Below are 21,626 nucleotides of genomic sequence, written 5' to 3'. Positions count from 1 at the left end.
AGTAGTTCAGATGTGGGGACAACCTAAATGTTCATCAACAGATGAACAGATAACAAAAATTGGTATATACATATGATGGAATATTATTCAGCCTTTAAAAAAGAAGGAAATTCCGTCATATGAATAACATGGATGAGCCTTGAGGACATTATACCACATGAAATAAGCTAGTCACAAAAAGACAAATGCTGCATGATTCCACTTATGTGAGCTATCTAAAGTACACAAACTTATAGAAACAAAAAGTGAATGTTGGATGTCAGGAACTGGGGGTAGGGGAGGAAAGCAGAATTGTTCAGTGCGTACAGAGTTTCCATTTTGCAAGGTGAAAAGGTTCTAGAGATATGTTACACAACAAGGTGCATATATTTAACACTACTGTACAACACAGTTAAAGATGGTTAAGATGGTAAATTTTATGTTACTTATCTTTAATTACAATAAAAAAAGATAGCTAGAAAATTTATAAATATGTGGAAATTAAACAGATTTCTAAATAACTCATGGCACAAAGAATAAACCCTAAGTGAAATTAGTAATGTTTTGAATAAATTGCTAATGAAAAATTTGACATATCAAAATTGTGAAATAACATTAAATCAGTGTTTCCAATGAAATTTATAGCCTCAAATATGTATATATATAATATAAGGAGAATGGCAAAAAAATCAATGAGTTAAGCAATAATCATAAGTTAAAGAATAGAAATTTAACCCAAACAAACAAATAATAAAGTTTAAGAAGAAATCAATTAAATAGAATATGAACATAAGACAGAGAAGTGGTTCTCAGAAATGATTAAACTCGATCAATCCGTGGCAACACTGATAGAGATAAAAAGAATGAAGGCACAAATAATCAGTCCCAGAAATCTTAATAGGAAGACATCATTATGATTCCTTCATACAGAAACCTTTCAAGAAAACAGAAGAGGGAACTCATTTTGTGAGGTTAGTACCTACATTCTGTTACATATAATTGACATTTCTTTTGAAAATGTTTTGGGAAGGATGACTGACTACACGTCCTTTCAATGTTTTTCTGGAGTATTGCTGAAAAGCCCACTCAAGGAGCATTTATTCTCTAGGAAATAAACTTTAATTTATTACTTATAAACTTACTATTTACTGATTAAAGCCTACAATCTATGAAGTTACTAATTAATATATAGATTTTTGTCCAGTAGGGATGTGAATTATTTCTGTGAAATAGAAAAAGATAACCCCAAAAGTTACAATATTACTGCCCTGTAGGACATTAGCCAGTTTTGATATTTAATACTGATTTGCATTAGACTCATGAGTCTAATTTTTTTTTAAATATACTTGGAAATAATAAAATCTGATAATGATATTAAGAGGTAGGAAAACTGTAAATCAATCTCACTCATGAACATAGGGTTAAAAATCCTTCACAAAATATTATCAAATTAAACTTGTGATATATAAAATGAATAATACACCATGACCAAGTTGGGTTATTCCATGAATGCAAGGCTTATTTAACAGCTGAAAATCAGTTAATGAATTCACCATATTAAAAGAATGACAAAGACAAAAACATATGATCATCTGCAATAGATAGAGAAAACATCATACCTAAGTGTGAAATGATGAAATCTTTTCATTTGAGTTTAAGGACAGGATAAGGGTGCCTAAAATCACCACTTCTATTCAGCCAGTGGGGAAGGTAAGAAAAATAAATAAATGTATAAGTTAGGGAAAGGGAGAAATAAAGTTATCACTGTTTGCAGATTATGACTGTATAAGTAGAAAATGTAGAGCAGATCTATAGACACATCCTTAGAATTAAGTTTTGTAAGGTTTCTGGATACAAGGTAAATTTAGAAAAATGGTTTTATTTATGTATAACAAGAAAAAGTTCAAGGGCTTCCACTTTTATGTTGAATAACCTTGAGCAAATTTTCTAACCTCTCTTCTTTCAGTTTCTTATATAAAATAGGAATGATAATACTGTATCTTAGTGATTCTAGGGCACATTCTTTTCCATTTTTTAACATCTTTGAAATTATGATATAAGTCTTAACAATGATGTCTTAGATTTGATGAAATATGGTATCATATACCTCATAATGTGGTTTTGAAGGTTAGATTAGTAAATACAGTAAATTTAAAATATTTACAACAGTGCCTGGCACTTAACAAATGTTCAATAAATGTTAGATATAATTATGATTTTCTTCCACTATGTTTTTTAATGAGTTATTGTTCGGATAAAGAAAGCTTCTGGTTTTTTTATAGATTCTTTTTGTAGAACTAGCTTACAAAAGTTTTATTTCTAGTATCTTTTTAGTTGATTCCCTTGGATTTCACAAGAATATATACATATTAATTTAATTTGAATATTTTATATCTCATTGTATTCTTTTCAAGTTTCATTTTTTTCCTGTACTCTAAGAACAATGATAATTGCAATAATAATAGCATGATAACAATAATAATGATAATAATGAAAGCCAGCACTAAGTAGAACTTACTGTATACCAAGTATGCTTCTAAGTATTTTAAGTATGGACACACTTGCCTTTTTTCTGTGTACTAGAGTAGTTAAATTATAGCACATTAACTCATTGGAATAGTATATATCCATTGACAGTATTTATTTTACAGGGTATATGACATTGATAATTGCATATTATATATCTTTAAATGATAAAAGTATAATTGTGTGTATAATATGAATGTAGATGCATAAAATTTATGCATCTGTAAAAAAGGACAAGAAGAAACATGGAAAATAATTTGTTAGGAAGAAATTCTATATTTTTTGCTTCTCAATTTTCCTTATTTGTGCTAAAATTACATAGTAATCTTTTAAAAATATGTTAATGGTTTATAATCTAAAGATAGTTTTTACTTCCATGTTAAAGGTAGAGGGAAACTTCTCAATCTGTTGCAAATACAGAATTTTTGTGAGAAAACAGAAGAATATTTTTTTCAGTATAATACTTTAATTGTTATATTTGTCCTTTTCAATATATTAAAAATGGGATGAGGAATCAAAGTAAGTCCTTGGAAGCAGTAAAGTAGTTGTGGACAGAATAGAAAAAAAAAATGTCTCAAGAAGAAATAATGATTAATGCAGTACCCCCCAAAAGTAGGTCAGTCTCAAATATTAGAAATTAGCTAATATTTAATAATGCTAATATTAAATAATCATAGTAATATTTAACAATATCAATTAGAAAATGGCTAGTTTAATCATAGAAAATGTTTAAGTTGTTATTTGAGTGATAGTATTTTCACAATGAATGTTAGTATGTTGGGTGCCACATTATATCAAGAAATCTATCCTTATTAAGCAAATGCTATCTAGTTTGATACTTTGCAGCTACGTATTTGACAGTCTCTGTTGATTGTCTTATATGTGTGTGTGAGTTTATGGGTGGTTGATCCAAGTCAACCATATAAAATAACATTTTCTTCTCAAAAACAGCTCTTTTTTCTAATAATTTACTAAAGACAAAAGATTAAAGTCACTTCAAAAATAAGATTCTTCGCTGTTTTAAAAGTAATTTCCCTGGATTAGGTCCAAAGGTAGTTCAAGTTCAGTTTGAAATAAAATAGGAACTGATATCTGCCTATATTTTGGCACATTCTTTAACTGTGACATAATACATAAATAATTTCATACCTTTTTTGTAACCAAATAAAGTTCAGAACAGAATTATATACTCCAGTAATATCCTTCTTACTTTATTTATAATTTAGGCCATGGTCTACATGTAGGAAAATATTATACAATGTATTATTTCATATACTATTTAATTGCTTCTTTTCGTCAATTCAGTTTCTATCACTTGGTCATTTATTTGCCTAAATAAGAATATCTGAGAGAATATAAATTCTTTAGGAATCTAGCATGTTTTTAACTTCCTTTTAAGCCTCTCCTGAATTATGTTTCCTAAAAGAATGGGGGGTAGTAATTGAGTCTCCTGAGAACTTTCAAACATACAGCTTTCACTTAACTGGAGACTTTTTTCCCTTTTTCGGGTCAAGTATTTATGTGTATTTTGAATTTCTGGTTTAGACTTTTGACCCAACCTTAATTATAAGTGAAGGTTCAGTTCCATTGCATATAATGGGGCTTTCAGCCTGGAACAAATATTTTTCTAAAGAAAGAGAGGAATTTTTAATGAGTTTAGGATTGGCAATTTACATATCCTCTTTGAGCTTAGTGTATATGCTTACAATTCTGCCTTCCAGTTGGCTTCTCTTTATCATCAGTAGTAATCATAAACCTCTAAAAAAGAAAGCTATCTAATAAGAAAAAATAGACTTGATGTTTCAAACTTATCTTAATAGATTACTTCAGGTTTAATTACAAGTTGTTTAACCCATCTTAAACACAGCTAACTGTTATTAAACAGGAAAAGTAACGAATGCCTTATCCAGAAAAAACCTAGGTTAATTAGTTTAGTCCCGTTACTATTAATTGAACGGCTTCCTATATGCAGAGCTTTTTGCCTCTCCTCATTTTTTTTCTTAGTAAAATCACATTTTTCAGATGAGAAACAAATGTTGTTAGGGATTTTTTAAAATATCGCATTTCCTAATTTTAGAAATAGGTTACATGGGCATTGCTTTGGCATATTTTTACAGTTTTCCTACTAGACTAGATTGTAAACTTGATGAGAGGGGAGATCAATTCTTGCCTATTGACTGCTCACATAACAGTACGTATAACATCGTGGAGCCTAGCATTTATTAGGCACTCAATAAATATTTATTAAGTTGAAGTGAATTAGCCAACTTTTTAAATCTGTCAGAGGATGAGTGATTGATTTAAAGTAGTCCAGGGCCTTACCTATTCATTGCTACTATAGATACAGTAGTTGTTGGAACATGAGGCAGAATATAATAGAAAGTGAGGCAGCAAAATATCTAGAAAGACATCATGTACTTTTGTGTGGTAGGCATAGAAGTAGCATTATCCCATGTCAGTTTGTGTGCATGTACAAATAAAAGTTAGGGTGATTATTCACAGAAAAAAAGTGAACACATTGGAGATAACTCATTGGCAAGTACTGAATCTTAAGGTCAAAATTCTTCTGTAGTGCTTAATGGAGACTTTAAATTAAATAATAATGGATACTTAAAAACTTTACTTGATAATAATTCATATGAAAACAACATTCAGTTAATTACCAAATGTATTTTAAAAATTAAGACACATACACAGATTGGGTATGGATTTTGCTTTGTCCATTTATTGTACTATTTGTTAAGATATCTTACATTTTGTTGTATTTCATCAAATTTTGATGGGAATATTGACAAGATAATTGATGATATTAAAGAATTATTTTTTTAGGTGTGATAATTGTATAGTGGTTATATTTATAAAGAAAAAATAGTTCTCTATGTTTATTTACTGAAATACATACAGATGAGATGTTATGATATCTGGGATTTTCTTCAGTATTATCCAGTGAGGATAAGAAGTGAGTGAAAGTATAGGTGAATAAGATTAGCCTTGAGTAGATAAATGTTAAAGCTGGCTGGCAGGAATACTGGACTGAGATGCCCTCTCATCTGACTGTATCTGAAGGAAAGAAATCAGATAACCCACGGAATTACTGAAACTCCTTTTAAAATTATTGAAAAAAGCAGACCAGATGAGCATGAATAATTTGACTTTTCTAAAGTTTATTGGTTAGTTTTACAGAAAAACATTCAGCATTTTTTCTCAGGTTCATATTATGAAAACCCACATAATGAGAACACTGTGTTTTAATATGAAAACTCAGTTTCTAAAACCACTTGGAAACAACTTTTAAAAACTGGGAGAAAATGTACTTTATTTTCTATTGTGAAATACAAATTTACCTTCAAGCTATATTTTATGTATGTCTCCCTATTTTAAACCAAACTAGAAATTCAATGCATAGTTTGTTGGGATTAGTTGATGAAAGTTGTTCTTTAACGTAACCTTAGTTCTCATCTTTAAAAAAAAATGATGTTTCTTTTCGAGCTGCAATTATAGAATCTCAAAAAAGTATTCGTCTCTATTCTACTTTTAAATTCAAAATTAGGAAACCTGAAGAAGCCTATTTGATGCCCATTAGATACCTATAGTAATTTAGATCCATTGTGCCAATATGCAATAACAAATTTATCCCAGATTGAACATAAATTTAGTTTCCTAAAGGTATGCTCAGTGCTTTGTTTATTTGTATTACTGTGTCCTACTTTAGACTATGGTATTAGTTTATATGTTTATTTATTTAATTGAACTTACATAGTAATTGTGCTAACATATGACTTTCTAATGCTGGCCTGCCACTACATGATCAACCTTTTTTCCTACTGGAATTTAAAAATTTTTTAATTGATGCTTTTTTACTTTATCCCTTTTGCCTTTAATAGCTTCATGATGTTTTTCCCTTTTCTTTGAGCAACTCACAACCTAACTCTGTGCTATTGTATTATAATGCTTTTGCTCCTTTGCATGATTGTAATACACCAGTCATTTGTGTGATTGTAATCTATTATTCCACATTGGTCATTGACCACATTGTGTCACCAATATCTACTATTTCCCATTTTCAGATATTGCATTTTCCTATTAATGGATAAATTTCTTGCTTTTCCTTTTTTCTTGAGTAAATGTAAATTGCATTTATCTATCCAATTTCATCTTTTTTTTTTTAGCTTCCTGATTCATCATTTCTTATTCTGCTCACTAATCTTTATTCTTAGCATTTGACATCCTCAGACAGGCTGTTTATGGGTAACTGCTCATGTGAGGTGAACTGTAATGAGGATAACATCCTTGCTCTCAAAGAGGAAGAAGACCAAAATGAAACTCCACCTCTCATCTGGAAATCATTGACTCCCCTTCTACAAAATAGTGAGTTTATGTTTTACTCAGTCTTTTTTCTCCTTTATTGCTTTGTAGTATAATTGTATATGAAAGCACACATAATTACAACTTACTGTTAATGACTTTTTACCTCCTAACTTTTGTAGATTATTAGCAATACATAATAATAATAATCTGTAATGTTACGGAGCAGTTATTATGAGATGGACACTTTTCTGAGGGCTTCATATGTATCATATAATTTAATCCTAAAGTACTAATTACTAAATATATAACTATTATCATTGTCCCCATTTTGTACAGCTGGTTAGTTGCAGAGAGACAATTCAAACATAGGCATCTGACCCCAAGGCCTGAGCAATTTTAAGCACTATGATATATGGCCTTTAAAAAAAAAAAAGTACAATTAAGGCAATGTGTTTGTTCATGATGCTAAAGCAGCTAGTTGAAAAATGTGGAGTTAATCCAAACCAGATTGTTCTTTACTGAGATAAAAAAGAATAAAACTGATCAAATTATATTATTTTCCATTTAAATAATTTTGTAGTATAGAAACAATGTGAAAATTAGTTGTCATAATACCTATTTAGGTGACACTTTCTCTTTCTGTCTTTTAGCATCAGTGGCTTCTTTTTCTTTAAACTTCAAATTTATCCTTTTGCCTAGTTTAAACATGAATTTCTTCTGAAAGCACACACACACACACCAAAAAAAAAAAAAAAAAGGAAATTGTATTGGTTATACAAACACAAAAATCATTTTTATAAATTAGATTGTTTTCAGATTTTTAAAATTAGGAATAATAATGTATATTAGAATGTAAAAACTTTAGATTTATAAAGAGTCTTACTAATCTCCATCTTGTGAGCTGATTCAAAGTAATGCAGTGATAACTTTTGTAGGTGACCTGGCATCTGAGGCACAGGTTTTTGGTGCCCTTGTCACGTGCTGTCGAGCACTGCCAAATAGTTTTGGGCACACTAACAATGTTCTACCAAAACTTGGGATGTGCATTGCTCCATTCTTCTGCCTCAGGACTTCCTCTGAAACCAAGGGAGCTTACTCAGCCCTTGTGCCAAGGAAGCCTGGAAGAGTGAGGGAGATATTGGCACTTGCAGCAGCGTTCAACTAATGGGGGACAGGATATTGTGAATAAGTACACCAGCCTGATATCCTTCAGATGAGCAATCTGAGCCACCTTCTACAGAGCTCCTCAGAGAATTCCCAGTAGAATTGATCCTTGATTGCTCAGATCATTAACCCACTCAGTAGCATTGTTGGCTTTTCCTCTCCTGTCTTGCTCTCCATGCCTTCTCAGTCAGCTTTTTGTGATTTACCTCCCAAATAAGTTACCTACATCCAAGTTCTTATTTTAGACTCTCTTTTGGGACAGTCTAAACTAAGACAGGAATTTAGAATTGAATGTACAGATAACTTATAAAACCCAGTGTTCTTTTTAATCCTGCATTTTAACTTCAGTTTTTTAATGGTACTCTCTAAAAATCTTTTTAACCCTATGCACAAGTTACATGGTAGCATAATTTATCTCTTTCAGGGATGATATATTTATTTATACCTGAAATGTATTAATACATTTCAGAGCTTCAACTATATTTAAAAGTTAAAAACTTTTGAAATCATTTGAAAAACATTTGTTACTATGTGTTTACCTCCTCTAACTATGCATAATTCACTTGTTAAAACCCAGTGATAAGGGAAGGAATGTGTTTCTTTAACTTGACATTTTATTATGCAGGATGTTATTTTCCTCCCAGGAGTTCTGTTTTATGGAACTATATTAGGAAAGTGTTGATTTGACATCTGTCATTATAGGTTTCATTTACTGTTTTTTTTTCTTTCTTTCTTATTCTTTCTTTTTTTTCTTTTTCAGGTCAAAAATCAATGAGCTCAGGAAAATCTCCAAGTGGTTACCAGTGGATTAACGGCATCATAGCCGCCTTTCTCTCATTCAGTGAAGAAAGTGTTATAATTGCAGCAGCTCAAGCCTTTTCTTCTCTACAAGGTGCTAATTTAGTTAGTACTTAGTGAGTAAGGAAACTGCTTTTAAAATTCAGAAAAACAATTAACAGGTTTATTTATTTATTTTAATTCTAAGCCTTCCCCAAACCAGAATCTATGAATATCTGGTATTAAGTGATCTTTAGTGATGAAAATCAACTGTCTAGTGATAATGTATTTATTTGGAAATTCATAAACATCAAGGTGATAGGGAAAAAGAGTAAAACCTTTGTGTTTGAATTATCTCTGAAATGTATTCTAAAGCTTTATGCAAATAACCATGGCTTCTTTCTGTAGTCGTGTATCTTAGATTAACGTGTGCATGTATGCTGGGTGTGTTGTCTGCTTCCTAAAGTGCTTTTGTTAACATCATAATTTTAAATTAAGCTTTTCAGAAGGCTGTTACTACTGTACATTTTGGCATCTAAGATTAGGTCAGTGGCCATAAATCTCATTTACGTACTTAATGCAAAGGAGATACTGCTGTCTTGGGAATCATGTGAGCCAGATTCCTTACTTTGCCCTCTTGTAAGATACTGACATATAAAACAAAATGCTCCCATTTTGTTTTGCATCTTTCTTTATTTAAAACTTTAAATAAACAATGTTTATGCAAGATTCTTTTTCATTCATAAAAATGGAAATCACTCTTAGTGACTGCGTGAGTAGGCTTGTATTCTTGTTCAGGACTTCGCATGATAGATCACCCCATAAAATCTTTACATTTGGCTTGTGCAGCTGAATTCATGACTGAATACAGAATGATAAAGAAGCTTTAGCATTTTGTGGAAAGAAAAGAAATCATGCCTTCTAGATGGCCCTTAAGCTAGCTTTTAACTGCCTGGAAATCAGATAGAAATGTATAATCAAACTAGCCTTAAAGGCACAGTGTTTAGTGTAAATCTTTAGGTCATAATCTGTAAATTAATGCAAAGAGATTCTTTAAAATTTATTTGATTTTCATTATATTTGCATGGAAATCTGCCAGTCCAAACGTATATTTATCTTTTTTTTTTTAACCTTTCTATCAGAAGTTAAAATAGAAATGATGGATTATGTCACTGGCCAGTCCAGCAGCCTATTTCTTTCAACACATTGCTATGTATTTACTGTTTTAGCTATATTGTTTTCAATTTCTGGCAAAATAGTCAGTTTTTGATCCTGGGTAGAAAATGTCAGTGCTCACATTTCCTATGGGGTTTTGGCCTTTTTGTGAAAAGGTAGGGGGAGAGCTAAATGAATTATGATGCTGTCATCTGAAGAAACCACAGTGTAATTCTTTGCCAAATTTTAGCAAGAACAGAGCTGATCATCTGCTAGTGTAAGCCTTTCCTTGAACCCTACCAGCAGTTCACTCAGGCTTCTGCCTGTTCTCTTTCATGCTGTGAGATTGTAGCCTACAGAAGTCCTTTTAACCTTCCCTTTGCAAGGTTAATTGATTTAATAACCTCCAAAGAAGACAAATTTTGCCAGAGGAGTTTAGAAATCTAAATTTAGGAATTTAAAATTTCACAGCTGAGCTTAAGTAATATTAAAATTAAGACTGAGTTGCTTCTTAACATAAATAGTTTATGGAGAATGCATGTGTCTTATTTTAATTTTTTTGAAAGCTGACACTCTTCTCATCCTTCACAAATCTATTTCCCTAGATTTTAAAGAATGGCAAATATTACCAGATAACATTTGTGTGTTATACTCTTTGAAATCAACACATTCTGAATGTGACTATAACTAATGTATATTGTAATCATCTGATAGTATAGTTTGCCATGCTTAAGTGCTCCTCAAAACCATTAATTTATACATTCTAATATCTTTTACTGACTCCTAAGGAAGTATCCTTGCTTGGACTAATGGAATTTAGTTCCTACCCATTTGGAACAATTCATAGGAAAAAAATCTCAACATTAAAGATTGTTATCTATGAGGATTCTTCAATTTCATTTTTTAGCAATCATTTTGTAGCACTAGTTTCAGATGATTTTTTTAATTGTTCATTTACAATGTTGTGTTAATTACTGCTGTACAGCAAAGTAATTCAATTATACATACTGAATAACATGTTCTTTTTTTTTAATACATTCTTTTCCATTATGGCTTATCATAGGATATTGTATATAGTTCTCTCTGCTATACAGTAGAACCTAGCTGTTTATCCATTCTATGTATAAATGCTTACATCTGCTAACCCCAGCCTTCTACTCCATCCCTCCCCCAAAGTCCTCCCCCTTGGCAACCACCAGTCAGTTCTCTATGTCCATGATTCTGTTTCATAGATAGATAGGTTCATTTGTGTCATATTTTAGATTCCACATATAAGTGATATCATATGGTATTTTTCTTTCTCTTTCTGACTTAACTTCACTTAGTATGATAATCTCTAGTTGCATCCACGTTGCTGCAAATGGCATTATTTTGTTCCTTTTTATGGCTGAGTAGTATTCCATTGTATATATGTACCACATCTTCTTTATACATTCAGCTGTCAGTGGACATTTAGGTTGTTTCCATGTCTTGGCTATTGTGAATAGTGTTGCTATGAACATAGGGGTGCATGTATCTTTTTTAATTATAGTTTTGTCTGGATATATGCCTAGGAGTGGGATTGTTGGATCATATGGTAATTCTATTTTTAGTTTTCTGAGGAACCTCCATACTGTTTTTCACAGTGGCTGGACCAACCTACATTCCCGCCAACAGTGTAGGAGGGTTCCCTTTTCTCCACAGCCTCTCCAGCATTTGTTATTTGTAGACTTTTTAATGATGGCCATTCTGACCCGTGTGAGGTGGTACCTCATTGTAATTTTGATTTACATTTCTCTAATAATTAGTGATGTTAAACATCTTTTCATGTGCCTATTGGCCATCTGTATGTCTTCTTTGGAGAAATGTCTTTTTAGGTCTTCTGCCCATTTTTTGATTGGATTTTTTGTTGTTGAGTTGTATGAGCTGTTTCTATATTTTAGAAATTAAGCCCTTATTGCTCACATCATTTGCAAATATTTTCTCCCATTCTGTAGGTTGTCTTTTTGTTTTGTTTATGGTTCCTTTGCTGTGCAAAAGCTTGTAAGTTTGATTAGGTCCCATTTGTTTATTTTTGTTTTTATTTCTATTGCCTTGGGAGACTGACCTAAGAAAACATTGGTATGATTTATGTCAGAGAATGTTTTGCCTATGAACTCTTTTAGGAGTTTTATGGGGTCATGTCTTATGTTTAAGTCTTTGAGCTATTTTTAGTTTACTTTTGTGTATGGTGTGAGGGCATGTTCTAACTTCATTGATTTACATGTGGCTGTTCAACTTTCCCAACACCACTTGCTGAAGAGACTGTCTTTTTCCCATTGTATATTCTTGCCTCTTTTGTTGAAGATTAACTGACCATAAGTGTGTGGGTTTATTTCTGGGCTCTCTATCCTGTTCCATTGATCCATATGTCTTGTTTTTGTGCCAGTGCCACACTGTTTTGATTACTTAGCTTTGTAGTATTGTCTGAAGTCTGGGAGGGTTATACCTCCTGCTTTGTTCTTTTTCTTCAGGATTGCCTTGGCAATTCTTGGTCTTCTGTGGTTCCATATGAATTTTAGGATTATTTGTTCTAGTTCTGTGAAAAACATCATGGGTAATTTGATAGGGATCACATTAAATCTGTAGATTGCTTTGGGTAGTATGTCCAGCAAATGACTTTTTATTTGATTTATCTTTCTTGATAAATAATGTTAAGTCTTTGTTTCCTCTTATCACCTTTTTATTTTATCACCTTTTCTTCTTTTGTCCAGCCCAACTCTAGGATTCCTTCTTTCCATAACATGTATTCAGCAAACACTTTTTAGTGCCTATTCTGTGCCAAGTACCATGCTACATTCTGGGTTTACTACAGAGAATGAAATAGGTTTATATTCTGCCCTCACAGAATTTAGAGTCTAGTGGAAATAATACCCATAATTATGCAAAAAAGATAGGCGAGAGAAAGAGAGGAATACACTTAACCTAGATTTTTTTTTCCAGCTGAATGCTTTTCCTCTAAAATCAGGAACAAGACGAGGATGCCCACTCTTACCATTTATATTAAAAAATTAGAAATAAAATTACCATATGATCCAACAATATTCACTCCTAGGTATATATCTGAAGGAAACGAAAACACAAATTTGAAAACATTGAACCCCAGTGTTCATAGCATTATTTACAATAGCCAAGACAAGATATGGGAGCAACTTAAGTGTTCATGAACAGATGAATGCATAGAGAGAATGTGAGATATATATACATGTATATGTAATATATATACACAATGGAATATTACTCAGACATAAAAAAGAATGCAATTTTGCCATTTACAACAACGGGGATGGACCTGGAAGGTATTATGTTTAGTGAAATAAGTCAAACACAGAAAGGCAGAATTCTGTGTTTTTACTTATATGTGGAATCCAAAAAACAAAACAAAAGAATGAATATAACAAAACAGAAATAGACTCACAGTACAGAGAACAAACTAGTCATTACCAGTGGGAAGAAGGATTGGACTGGAACAAGATAGAGGAAGGGCATTAAGACACAGAAACTAAAAAAAAAAAAAAAGACACAGAAACTACTAGATGTAAAATAAATAAGATACAAGGGTGTAATATACAACACAGGGAATATAGCCAATATTTTATAACAACTTTATATGGTATATAATCTATAAAAATATTGAATCACTATGTTTGTATACCTGAAACTAATATAATATTATCACTCAACTATACTTCAATTAAAAAATTAAAAATATTAGTTTGGGATGAATTGTAAAAAGAACAGGTCTAAACATCAGCTTAGGGAACTGGAAGCTTAACCTGAGGAATTTTTACATAACCCAGTGCAAAATCACAAAGGGATGAAAAAGTATAGGAGTTTGTTACATTTGGTACCCTTTATTTCTCTTTTTGGGGTCTACAGTTTCCTCAACTTCCTGTGATTGCATGTATATGTTTAGTCTTTGGGAGATAGGACACAGGAAATGTTTGAAGTCATAAAGGGAATTGTTGGAAAGCTTTGAGAATAACAGAAGGCACGGTGAGAAGGAGTGGTTTTGTATTTAACTGATACATGTATCTTTATTATATTCTTGATCCTATTTTTGTTGGATTTAAGGAAAAGTGGGGTGTTTATCTTTTCCTCATATACCCCTTACTCCTATGAATTTCTATTTATAGGTCTTTTGGAAGATGACATGACTTTATACAATACACTTATATCTCTACTGATTTAGCATCTTCTGACAATTCTCTATTATCTCCTCACTATAAAGAGTGAATAATTAGCTAAATTTTATTTAGTATTTACTATATGCCTGATCCTGTATTAACTCAATTATCACAACAACCCTGTGAGTTAAGTACTGTTATCCCCATCTTACAGATGATGAAACTGGGTTAACTAGAAGTTATCTAGGCCAAGTTTATACTACTAGTCAGTTGGTGGGATACACATAAGCAACTGGCCCTTATGCTTCTGCTTTTAGCCTCTGTTCTATATGGCCTCTCCCTAAGTCAGTGATATACCTATGTTTTAATTCTGTTATTGAAGGATTAAGTAAACATACAGGTACTTTTCTCAAGCTACTTAGCTTTAAATTTTTAAGTGAGAAATTTAAGTATAGACATTTGTCATAGTTTATAAAATAAATTACTTTCAGTGGATTTCTAATAGTTTCTCAGTGCTGAAGCAAAACAAATACTTACTGGATGGATTCTGGTGCTGCATTTAGTTTTTAATTAGTGACTGTGAAAATAATTTCTCACTGTTGTTAAAGCAATTCAGTAGTAGAATCACTTTAAAACATTAATTCTTACTTAAAGGAAATTCACCTTAGACAAACAGTACATAAAAATGAAATGATACCACTTAAAGTGAACAATAGACTTTTGTTAAAGTGTCTAAATGTAGCAGTAAGTAAAGAGGTGAGCTGGCAACTGCACTGATTTGGAAAGCTACTGACTTTGGGAACAAAGTGATGCTGACAAAGTCACCTCTACTGTTCAGATTTGGAAGTTTGATAGCAACCTATGCTCACTCTGTAAACAAAAATATCCCAAGAAAAAAAGGAAACAAAATATTTTCCTCTCTTTCCCCAAGTGACACATTTTCTTGGCTTTTGTCCCATAAATATGTTCATTTTAACACAATCAAAAGATATTTCAATCCAGACATAAAACAAAAATTCTGTATAAGAAAGCTAATTTAAAGGCATTCATAGTAAAATGACATGTCTAAAGTATGTTACACATTAATAACATCATCCTTAAATAGAATGTCTTTTAAATGTCATATTCAGAAATTGACATACTGATTTTTTAAAAATCCAATTTAATTACTTTATGTCTGCATTATACAAGATTTGAGGAGGGAGAGTTTAAAATCCTTTTCTAACTCATCCAGAAGCAGTGTCTTCATTATTTTTCCTTCATTCTTTCACTATGTTTAAATAACATATTTGAGTGAAAATTTAAAAATTCAGTGAAAATTAAGATGTTTCCAAACATATTGATAAATTCATTCAAGAAATTATTTGGATTCCTACAAGTAAGTATATTTAACCTGAGGTTAACGTGATGTTCAGAGGCATATAATATAGTTCAAAACACAAGAATAAGTTAATAATCTGATAACTTCCTACCAGTCAAGGATATGTCCCAGAATATATAATAAAAAGTTTGGAAAATATGGGAGAAAAATTGAGAGACATGGAAGAAAAATTGGGGAGGTCCCAGTTTCAAATAAACAGAATAGAAATAGGTGGTACAGGAGAGATAGTTTTTGAAAAATAGAAGGAAATTGTTTTCAGTTAATAAGGATAAAATTATTCAGAAAAAACTTCAACCCAAAATGACTCTTGGATGCTATCAGACTTACATTCTTCACTCTAAGGAAAAAGAGAAATGCAGTAATACAGAAATGGCAGTGAGAAAAAATATTAAGTAACACAGGTATAATACAACCAAAACGTATTAGAAGATGGTGGCAGTACAGATTGAGAAGAAAGAAGAAATGCGTCTGTTCAGTTGCCTCAGGATGAATTAAATGATATTGAGAGGATCTCTGTTAGGACATCCATAAACTGCTTTTTTTCTTACATTCTAGTTGAAGTATTAGCACAAAAAAAAGAGCACAATTCAAATATACAAATTAGTTAATTTTCACAAAGTGATCACACCTGTGTAACTGCTACCCAAGTCAAAATATACAACATTATGAAGACTGCAGAAGTCCTCCTCACAGCTTTGTGCCCTTCTCAGTCACTATTCCTTCTCCCTTTCCTGACAGTGAACACCATTCTCACAATTAATACCACAGATAATTAGTTTTGCTTGTTTTTGAGCTCTATATAAAGTAAATATTTATTATTTATTCTTATGTGTTCCTTGTGCCTGGATTCTTCCACTTCATTTCACTGTGGCTATAAAATTCATCCATATTGTTGTATAAATGGTCGGGGTTTTACTTTCCTTTTTCTTTTTTTTCTGAAAAGTATTCATATTGTGTGGATGTACTATATTTATCCATTTTATGATGGACATTTGGGTATTTTATGGGTTTACAAATAATAGTGCTATGAATATTCTACTACATATCTTTGGTTCAAATGTGTATTCATTTTTATTGAGTAGAATTGCTGGGTTTTCTAAAGTGTTTAAAACAATTTGAACTCCCACCAGCAGTGTATTAGGGTTCCATTAGCTCCATAGCCTCACCAACACTTTGTGTTGTCAGTCTTTTTAATATTTGCCATCCTAGTGAGTACATAGTGGTATGTCAATATATTTCTAATCTGTAGTTCTCTGATCATGTTTTCTAGCCATTTGGATATCTTCTTTTGTAACTTGTCTGTTTAGGTCTCTTGTACATTCTCCTACAGGATTATCTATCATAGTTTTTTTTTTATATATGAATTTATTTATTTTATTTATTTATTTTTGGCTGCATTGGGTCTTCATTGCTGTGTGCGGGCTTTCTCTAGTTGCGGTGAGCGGGGGCTACTCTTTGTTGTGGTGCGTGGGCTTCTCATTGCAGTGGCTTCTTTTGTTGCAGAGCACGGGCTCTAGGTGCACGTGCTTCAGTAGTTGTGGCACATGGGCTCAGTAGTTGTGGTGCATGGGCTTAGTTGCTCCACGGCATGTGGGATCTTCCCAGACCAGGGCTCGAACCACTGTCCCCTACATTGGCAGGCGGATTCTTACACACTGTGCTACCAGGGAAACCCCTCTGTCATAGTTTTTAATTAATTGGTAAGAATTCTTTTTCTATTTTAGATGTGAGCTGTGTCAGATACTGTGGCTTCCCATTTTACTCTATTTATGATGTCTTTTGATGAACAATTCATTCCTTTTCTTGTCTTTTAAGGTTAATGCTTTCTGTGTCTCATTTAAGAAAAATCTTTCCCTATCTCAAGATCATGAAGACCATGTTGTCTTCCAAAAGCTGTATTTTATGTTTCATATTACAAATATGGACTATGAACACTTTGTTAAATTGCTATTCAAAAAGTTTGAACCAATTTATATGCCTACTAAAATGTGCATAAGAGTTCCAGCTTACTCACACTTGCTAAAACTTGCCCAAACTGGCTATTATTAATGTCTTTTATTTTACCAATATGGCAAATATGGTGTAGCTTTTTACTGTTATTGAAATTTATGGGATGTTCAAGACATACAAAAATGATCAAAAATATTATATAAAAAACACACTCAAATATCCATAACCCAGTTTTTTGTTTGTTTTTTTTGTCTGTTTGTTTGTTTTAGTATAAGCTAGTTGAAATAATCTTCTAAATGCAAGAGACTAAGCACTTTCAGAGTCTTGGTCAATTATCTCTTGTTTATAACATTAGTGTGATAACAGATTCTAACAAAGTTACCAGCAAGGTAAATTTTCACAAGTGGCTGTCTCAAATCATTTTGGGAGTGAGAGGTTCACAGGTGCATAAATAAATTAAATTTTTTCTTATGAATTAATTTTTAGGATGAAAATTAGGTTTCTATGTGGAAATTCCTCAGCTTAAAACTCTTGGCATTAAAATGTCATGAACCTAGATAGTACAATGGAATAATGGGAAGGATAATCTCCAAAGGATTAAAAAGCAGTAGAGTATCTTGATGGTCCCAAAGTTTCATTCCTTGGCACATTTACCCAGTATAGACTTGATCAGAAAAAAGAGATTGGTCACAGTAACAGATGACCTTCAACTTCTGGGAAGCTGTGTATAATAGTGGACCTTTTGGCCTATCTGTTATCTACTGTAGTTTGAGAGTAGCTGCATGTTAGCAGGACCCCTAGTTTTTCCCACATGGCAGTGCAAAGACGTATCTGTCTCCAAACACATCACAAATGGAAGCAGCTCCATCCCAAGTGTTATTAGTAGGCAAGCAAACCAGCCAGGTGTTGCCAGAAAATGGGGCAGGAAACCCTTATAACCTGCACATCTTCCTCAAGGAATAGCTTTGGGTTGGGAGCCCCAAGTCCCAAATGTAGATACATTTTGTGTAACGTGAGTTCCAATTCAAAATCTCTCTGCAACTATCAGACACTGTTTAAACCAAAGACGTGAGTGAGGAAAGTTCCTAATTCTCTTTACTTCTAGACTAAGAGAAGTTGTAGAGGGATTCTGACATGGGAATTTTAAATCCTTTGCCTGGTAGTTGTATCCTCTGTCTCCTAGGTATAAATGCTGTTGGATGTCATGTTTATGAAAGGATCACCAAACAGAAAGGAATGGGAAAAGCTCATCTGGGCTGAATCTCTACTCTTCCACAGAATTTTTCTTGAACTCAGAAAAATAGCAGTCTGTTTTTCTTTGAAATGTACAAAAAATGAAAATCTTCCAGTAGGTCAAATGTTTCATAATTCTTGAAGCAAGAAGTTCCTCAAAAATGGAATTTTTCTTTTTTAGCTTTTGATACTAAATCTTTAATATTTGCTTAGGGATTTTCCTTTACCTTTTTTAAACTTTGGTTCACTTTTAAGTATTAACTTGCATGTTAAGCTATAACACTTCAGAATAATTTACATTCATTTTTCTTAGTACTTCAAGAAAGAATATAGCCAGTGAATGTTGAATTAATGAGCTTAGTGGCCTACAAAAAAAAAAAAAAAAAGGAAATGCGGCATCCCAAGAATGGCTGTTTGCTGGTACATGAAGGAAATTGATTATTATATTTGACTTAATGTTTCAGTGTATAAGAATGAAATAATATTAATTTTAAAAGCAGCTTAAGATCTTCATACGGAGCTCTTTGAAGGTTATTTTGTTTTCTATTTTCTTCTATTCAAAATATATAATATATATTAAATCCTACTTCTTTTATCTGCTTTATTGATGATTAGCTGTGCAGTTATCTTCTAAGCATTCTTTGCCTGAAATTCGAAGTTCTAACTGGAACACCCTTAAAGAGAGGTACTTTCCCTCAAGTTCCTTAATAATTAAGTCCCATAAAGTCAATGATCATCCCAGGATTCAGTTCATCCCAAGAATTTTACTGCCCTTTTCTGTTTTATTAGTAATCTTCAGTCTCAACAGATGGTGATTCTGGTTTCTTACTTCTTTATCTTCTTAAATCCTCTTAGTTTCTTGGTTCAATCAAGATTTATCTCAGTTCCAGAACTTTGGAGAAAGTAAGGAATAACAGTATACGGAAACAATCAACAATCCTTAAGAAAATGGTATTAACTTTTTAGTATTTATAATCTATCATTTTCAGTGGATCTAACTGGGAAGTGTCGAAAGCTCAGATCTAGTGTAGAGGACATTACAAGCAATTTAAGGGTCAGAAATTAGATCAATTTGTTTTAATTGAAATTTCGGTAATGGTTTATTTCCTTACTCTGGCTATCATTTGCTAAGACATAAGGTATTAAAATCATTGATATTACTCATTGGAAGTATTCTGAAATAAAAATCAATGGGTTTTTTTGCATAAGGTAACACTTTAAAATATATTCACTGATTTAATCTTATTAACAAGTTGATAAGTTGCAGATGCTTTATTTCTTAAAACCTAAAGTTTAAAGTCACGTTTCATGTTTTATAGAAGGCCAAATTATGGTAGCTTTAAAGACCATTAGTGTAGAAGTCAATTAACTAAGGCCCACAGGCCAAAGCCAGCTTGCTGCCATTTTGATACCACCTACAAGCTAAGAAGGATTTTTACAAATGAACATTTGCAACTGATGCCAGGGAGTACTAACTTTGAACACTTATTAAGTGAAATGTTATCCCAAAAGAAAAAAAAAAAAGAGAACTTCATTCTTCTCATTAGTAGACATGTATTTTTTAATGATCTCAATTACTATTATTACATTTTGAATTTTGTTAACAAAGCAGTTTGTTTTCTACATTTTGTTAGATTTTCTATAATTTGTCATGTTCCAGATGATGTCCTCAATTTTGCCTCTTGGCCTGCAAAATTTAAAATATTTACTATCTGGTCCTTTATAGAAAAAGTTTGCTAACCTCTGCATTATACCATCACCAAATACTGCAATCACACTAATCCATTGTCAAGAATATAAATATTATAAATGGCAAGTATTTTGTATAAAATCTACTCAAGATATCACTAATAATTTTCATAGTTTTCCTAAACTTATGGATATATGTTTCCTTCTGCAGCTACTATTAAATCTAAGAGATTGGAATTGAAAGATATTATTTTGGTCCATCTCTATCTGAAAAACATGAAAGATTTCTCATCTATTAACTCAGCATATGTGACCACCTTCAAGCATTGCCTGCCTGCAAGGTATGTAACTTACTGCTACATGAAGGGAAAGTTGCCTGAATGCCTGATACCAGGCATTTCTCTGGTTATCTCCTTTAATCCTCACTCAAGGTTCATGCTCTGATATCCCTGACTTTGAAACCTGTTCGTTATCATGTTCTCTCCCATTGGTATAGTGGTTGTGTTGTTTTTCAAATTTATGTGGTTTTCTAGCATGGTTTATTATCACAGGTTTCTTTTATTTCTCTCTCTTATTTACCAATTCTTACTATTTCTTAACAACAGTTGTCAGTAATTCACAAATGGAGATACACATTCATGGTAAGGCTTAAGAAATAAAGGGATTCTGGGATATGAGGAGAGAAAAATTAATATTGGAAAGTGGCATTGGCAGTGAGGTAAAGAATGAATCTTCGTGGAACCAGTACACTCTTCCTTTTACTCCCTCAATTCATCTCTATACCTCCAGTGTATGGTCATTTTCAAATTGTCTAATTTGGCCTTGTTTTAATTATCCTTAAAAATAAATGGTTTCAGACATAATCTTAAACAACCAAACATCAGATGTTTTGTTGTTGTTTTGCCTGCACAAGACTAATCAGGACAATTTGCTAATATTTAATTATCTTTTCCAATTATTTTGGAATATATAACTTTCAAATTAAAAAGTGAAAGAAGGGCTTCCCTGGTGGCGCAGTGGTTAAGAATCCACCTGCCAATGCAGGGGACATGGGTTCAATCCCTGGCCCAGGAAGACCCGACATGCCACGGAGCAACTAAGCCCGTGAGCCACGACTACTGAAACCCGCGTGCCTAGAGCCCGTGCTCCGCAGCAAGAGAAGCCACAACAATGAGAAGCCCACGCACCGCAATGAAGAGTAGCCCCCACTCACTGCAGCTAGAGAAAGCCCGTGTACAGCAACGAAGACCCAGCAAGTCGAAAATAAAATTAATTAATTAATTATTTATTTTTAAAAAGTGAAGAAAATAAAAATGGTT

General features: G+C 32.3%; 1 protein-coding gene across 1 annotated transcript in view; it reads left to right on the top strand.

Moving 5' to 3' along the window:
- Positions 1-21,626, top strand: part of LOC137226919 (uncharacterized) — a 261,239-nt gene that overhangs the window by 15,643 nt on the left and 223,970 nt on the right. The window contains exons 2-4 of the mRNA XM_067742387.1: positions 6,723-6,873; positions 8,738-8,869; positions 20,519-20,648. Of these exons, the coding sequence (XP_067598488.1) occupies positions 6,750-6,873; positions 8,738-8,869; positions 20,519-20,648 (386 nt within the window). The 5' untranslated portion in view covers positions 6,723-6,749. The remainder of the gene's footprint in view (positions 1-6,722; positions 6,874-8,737; positions 8,870-20,518; positions 20,649-21,626) is intronic.

This window comes from Pseudorca crassidens, chromosome 1 (genome assembly GCF_039906515.1).
Source record: "Pseudorca crassidens isolate mPseCra1 chromosome 1, mPseCra1.hap1, whole genome shotgun sequence".
NCBI classification, from domain to species: domain Eukaryota; kingdom Metazoa; phylum Chordata; class Mammalia; order Artiodactyla; family Delphinidae; genus Pseudorca; species Pseudorca crassidens.
This window is presented reverse-complemented; position numbering and strand designations above follow the sequence as displayed.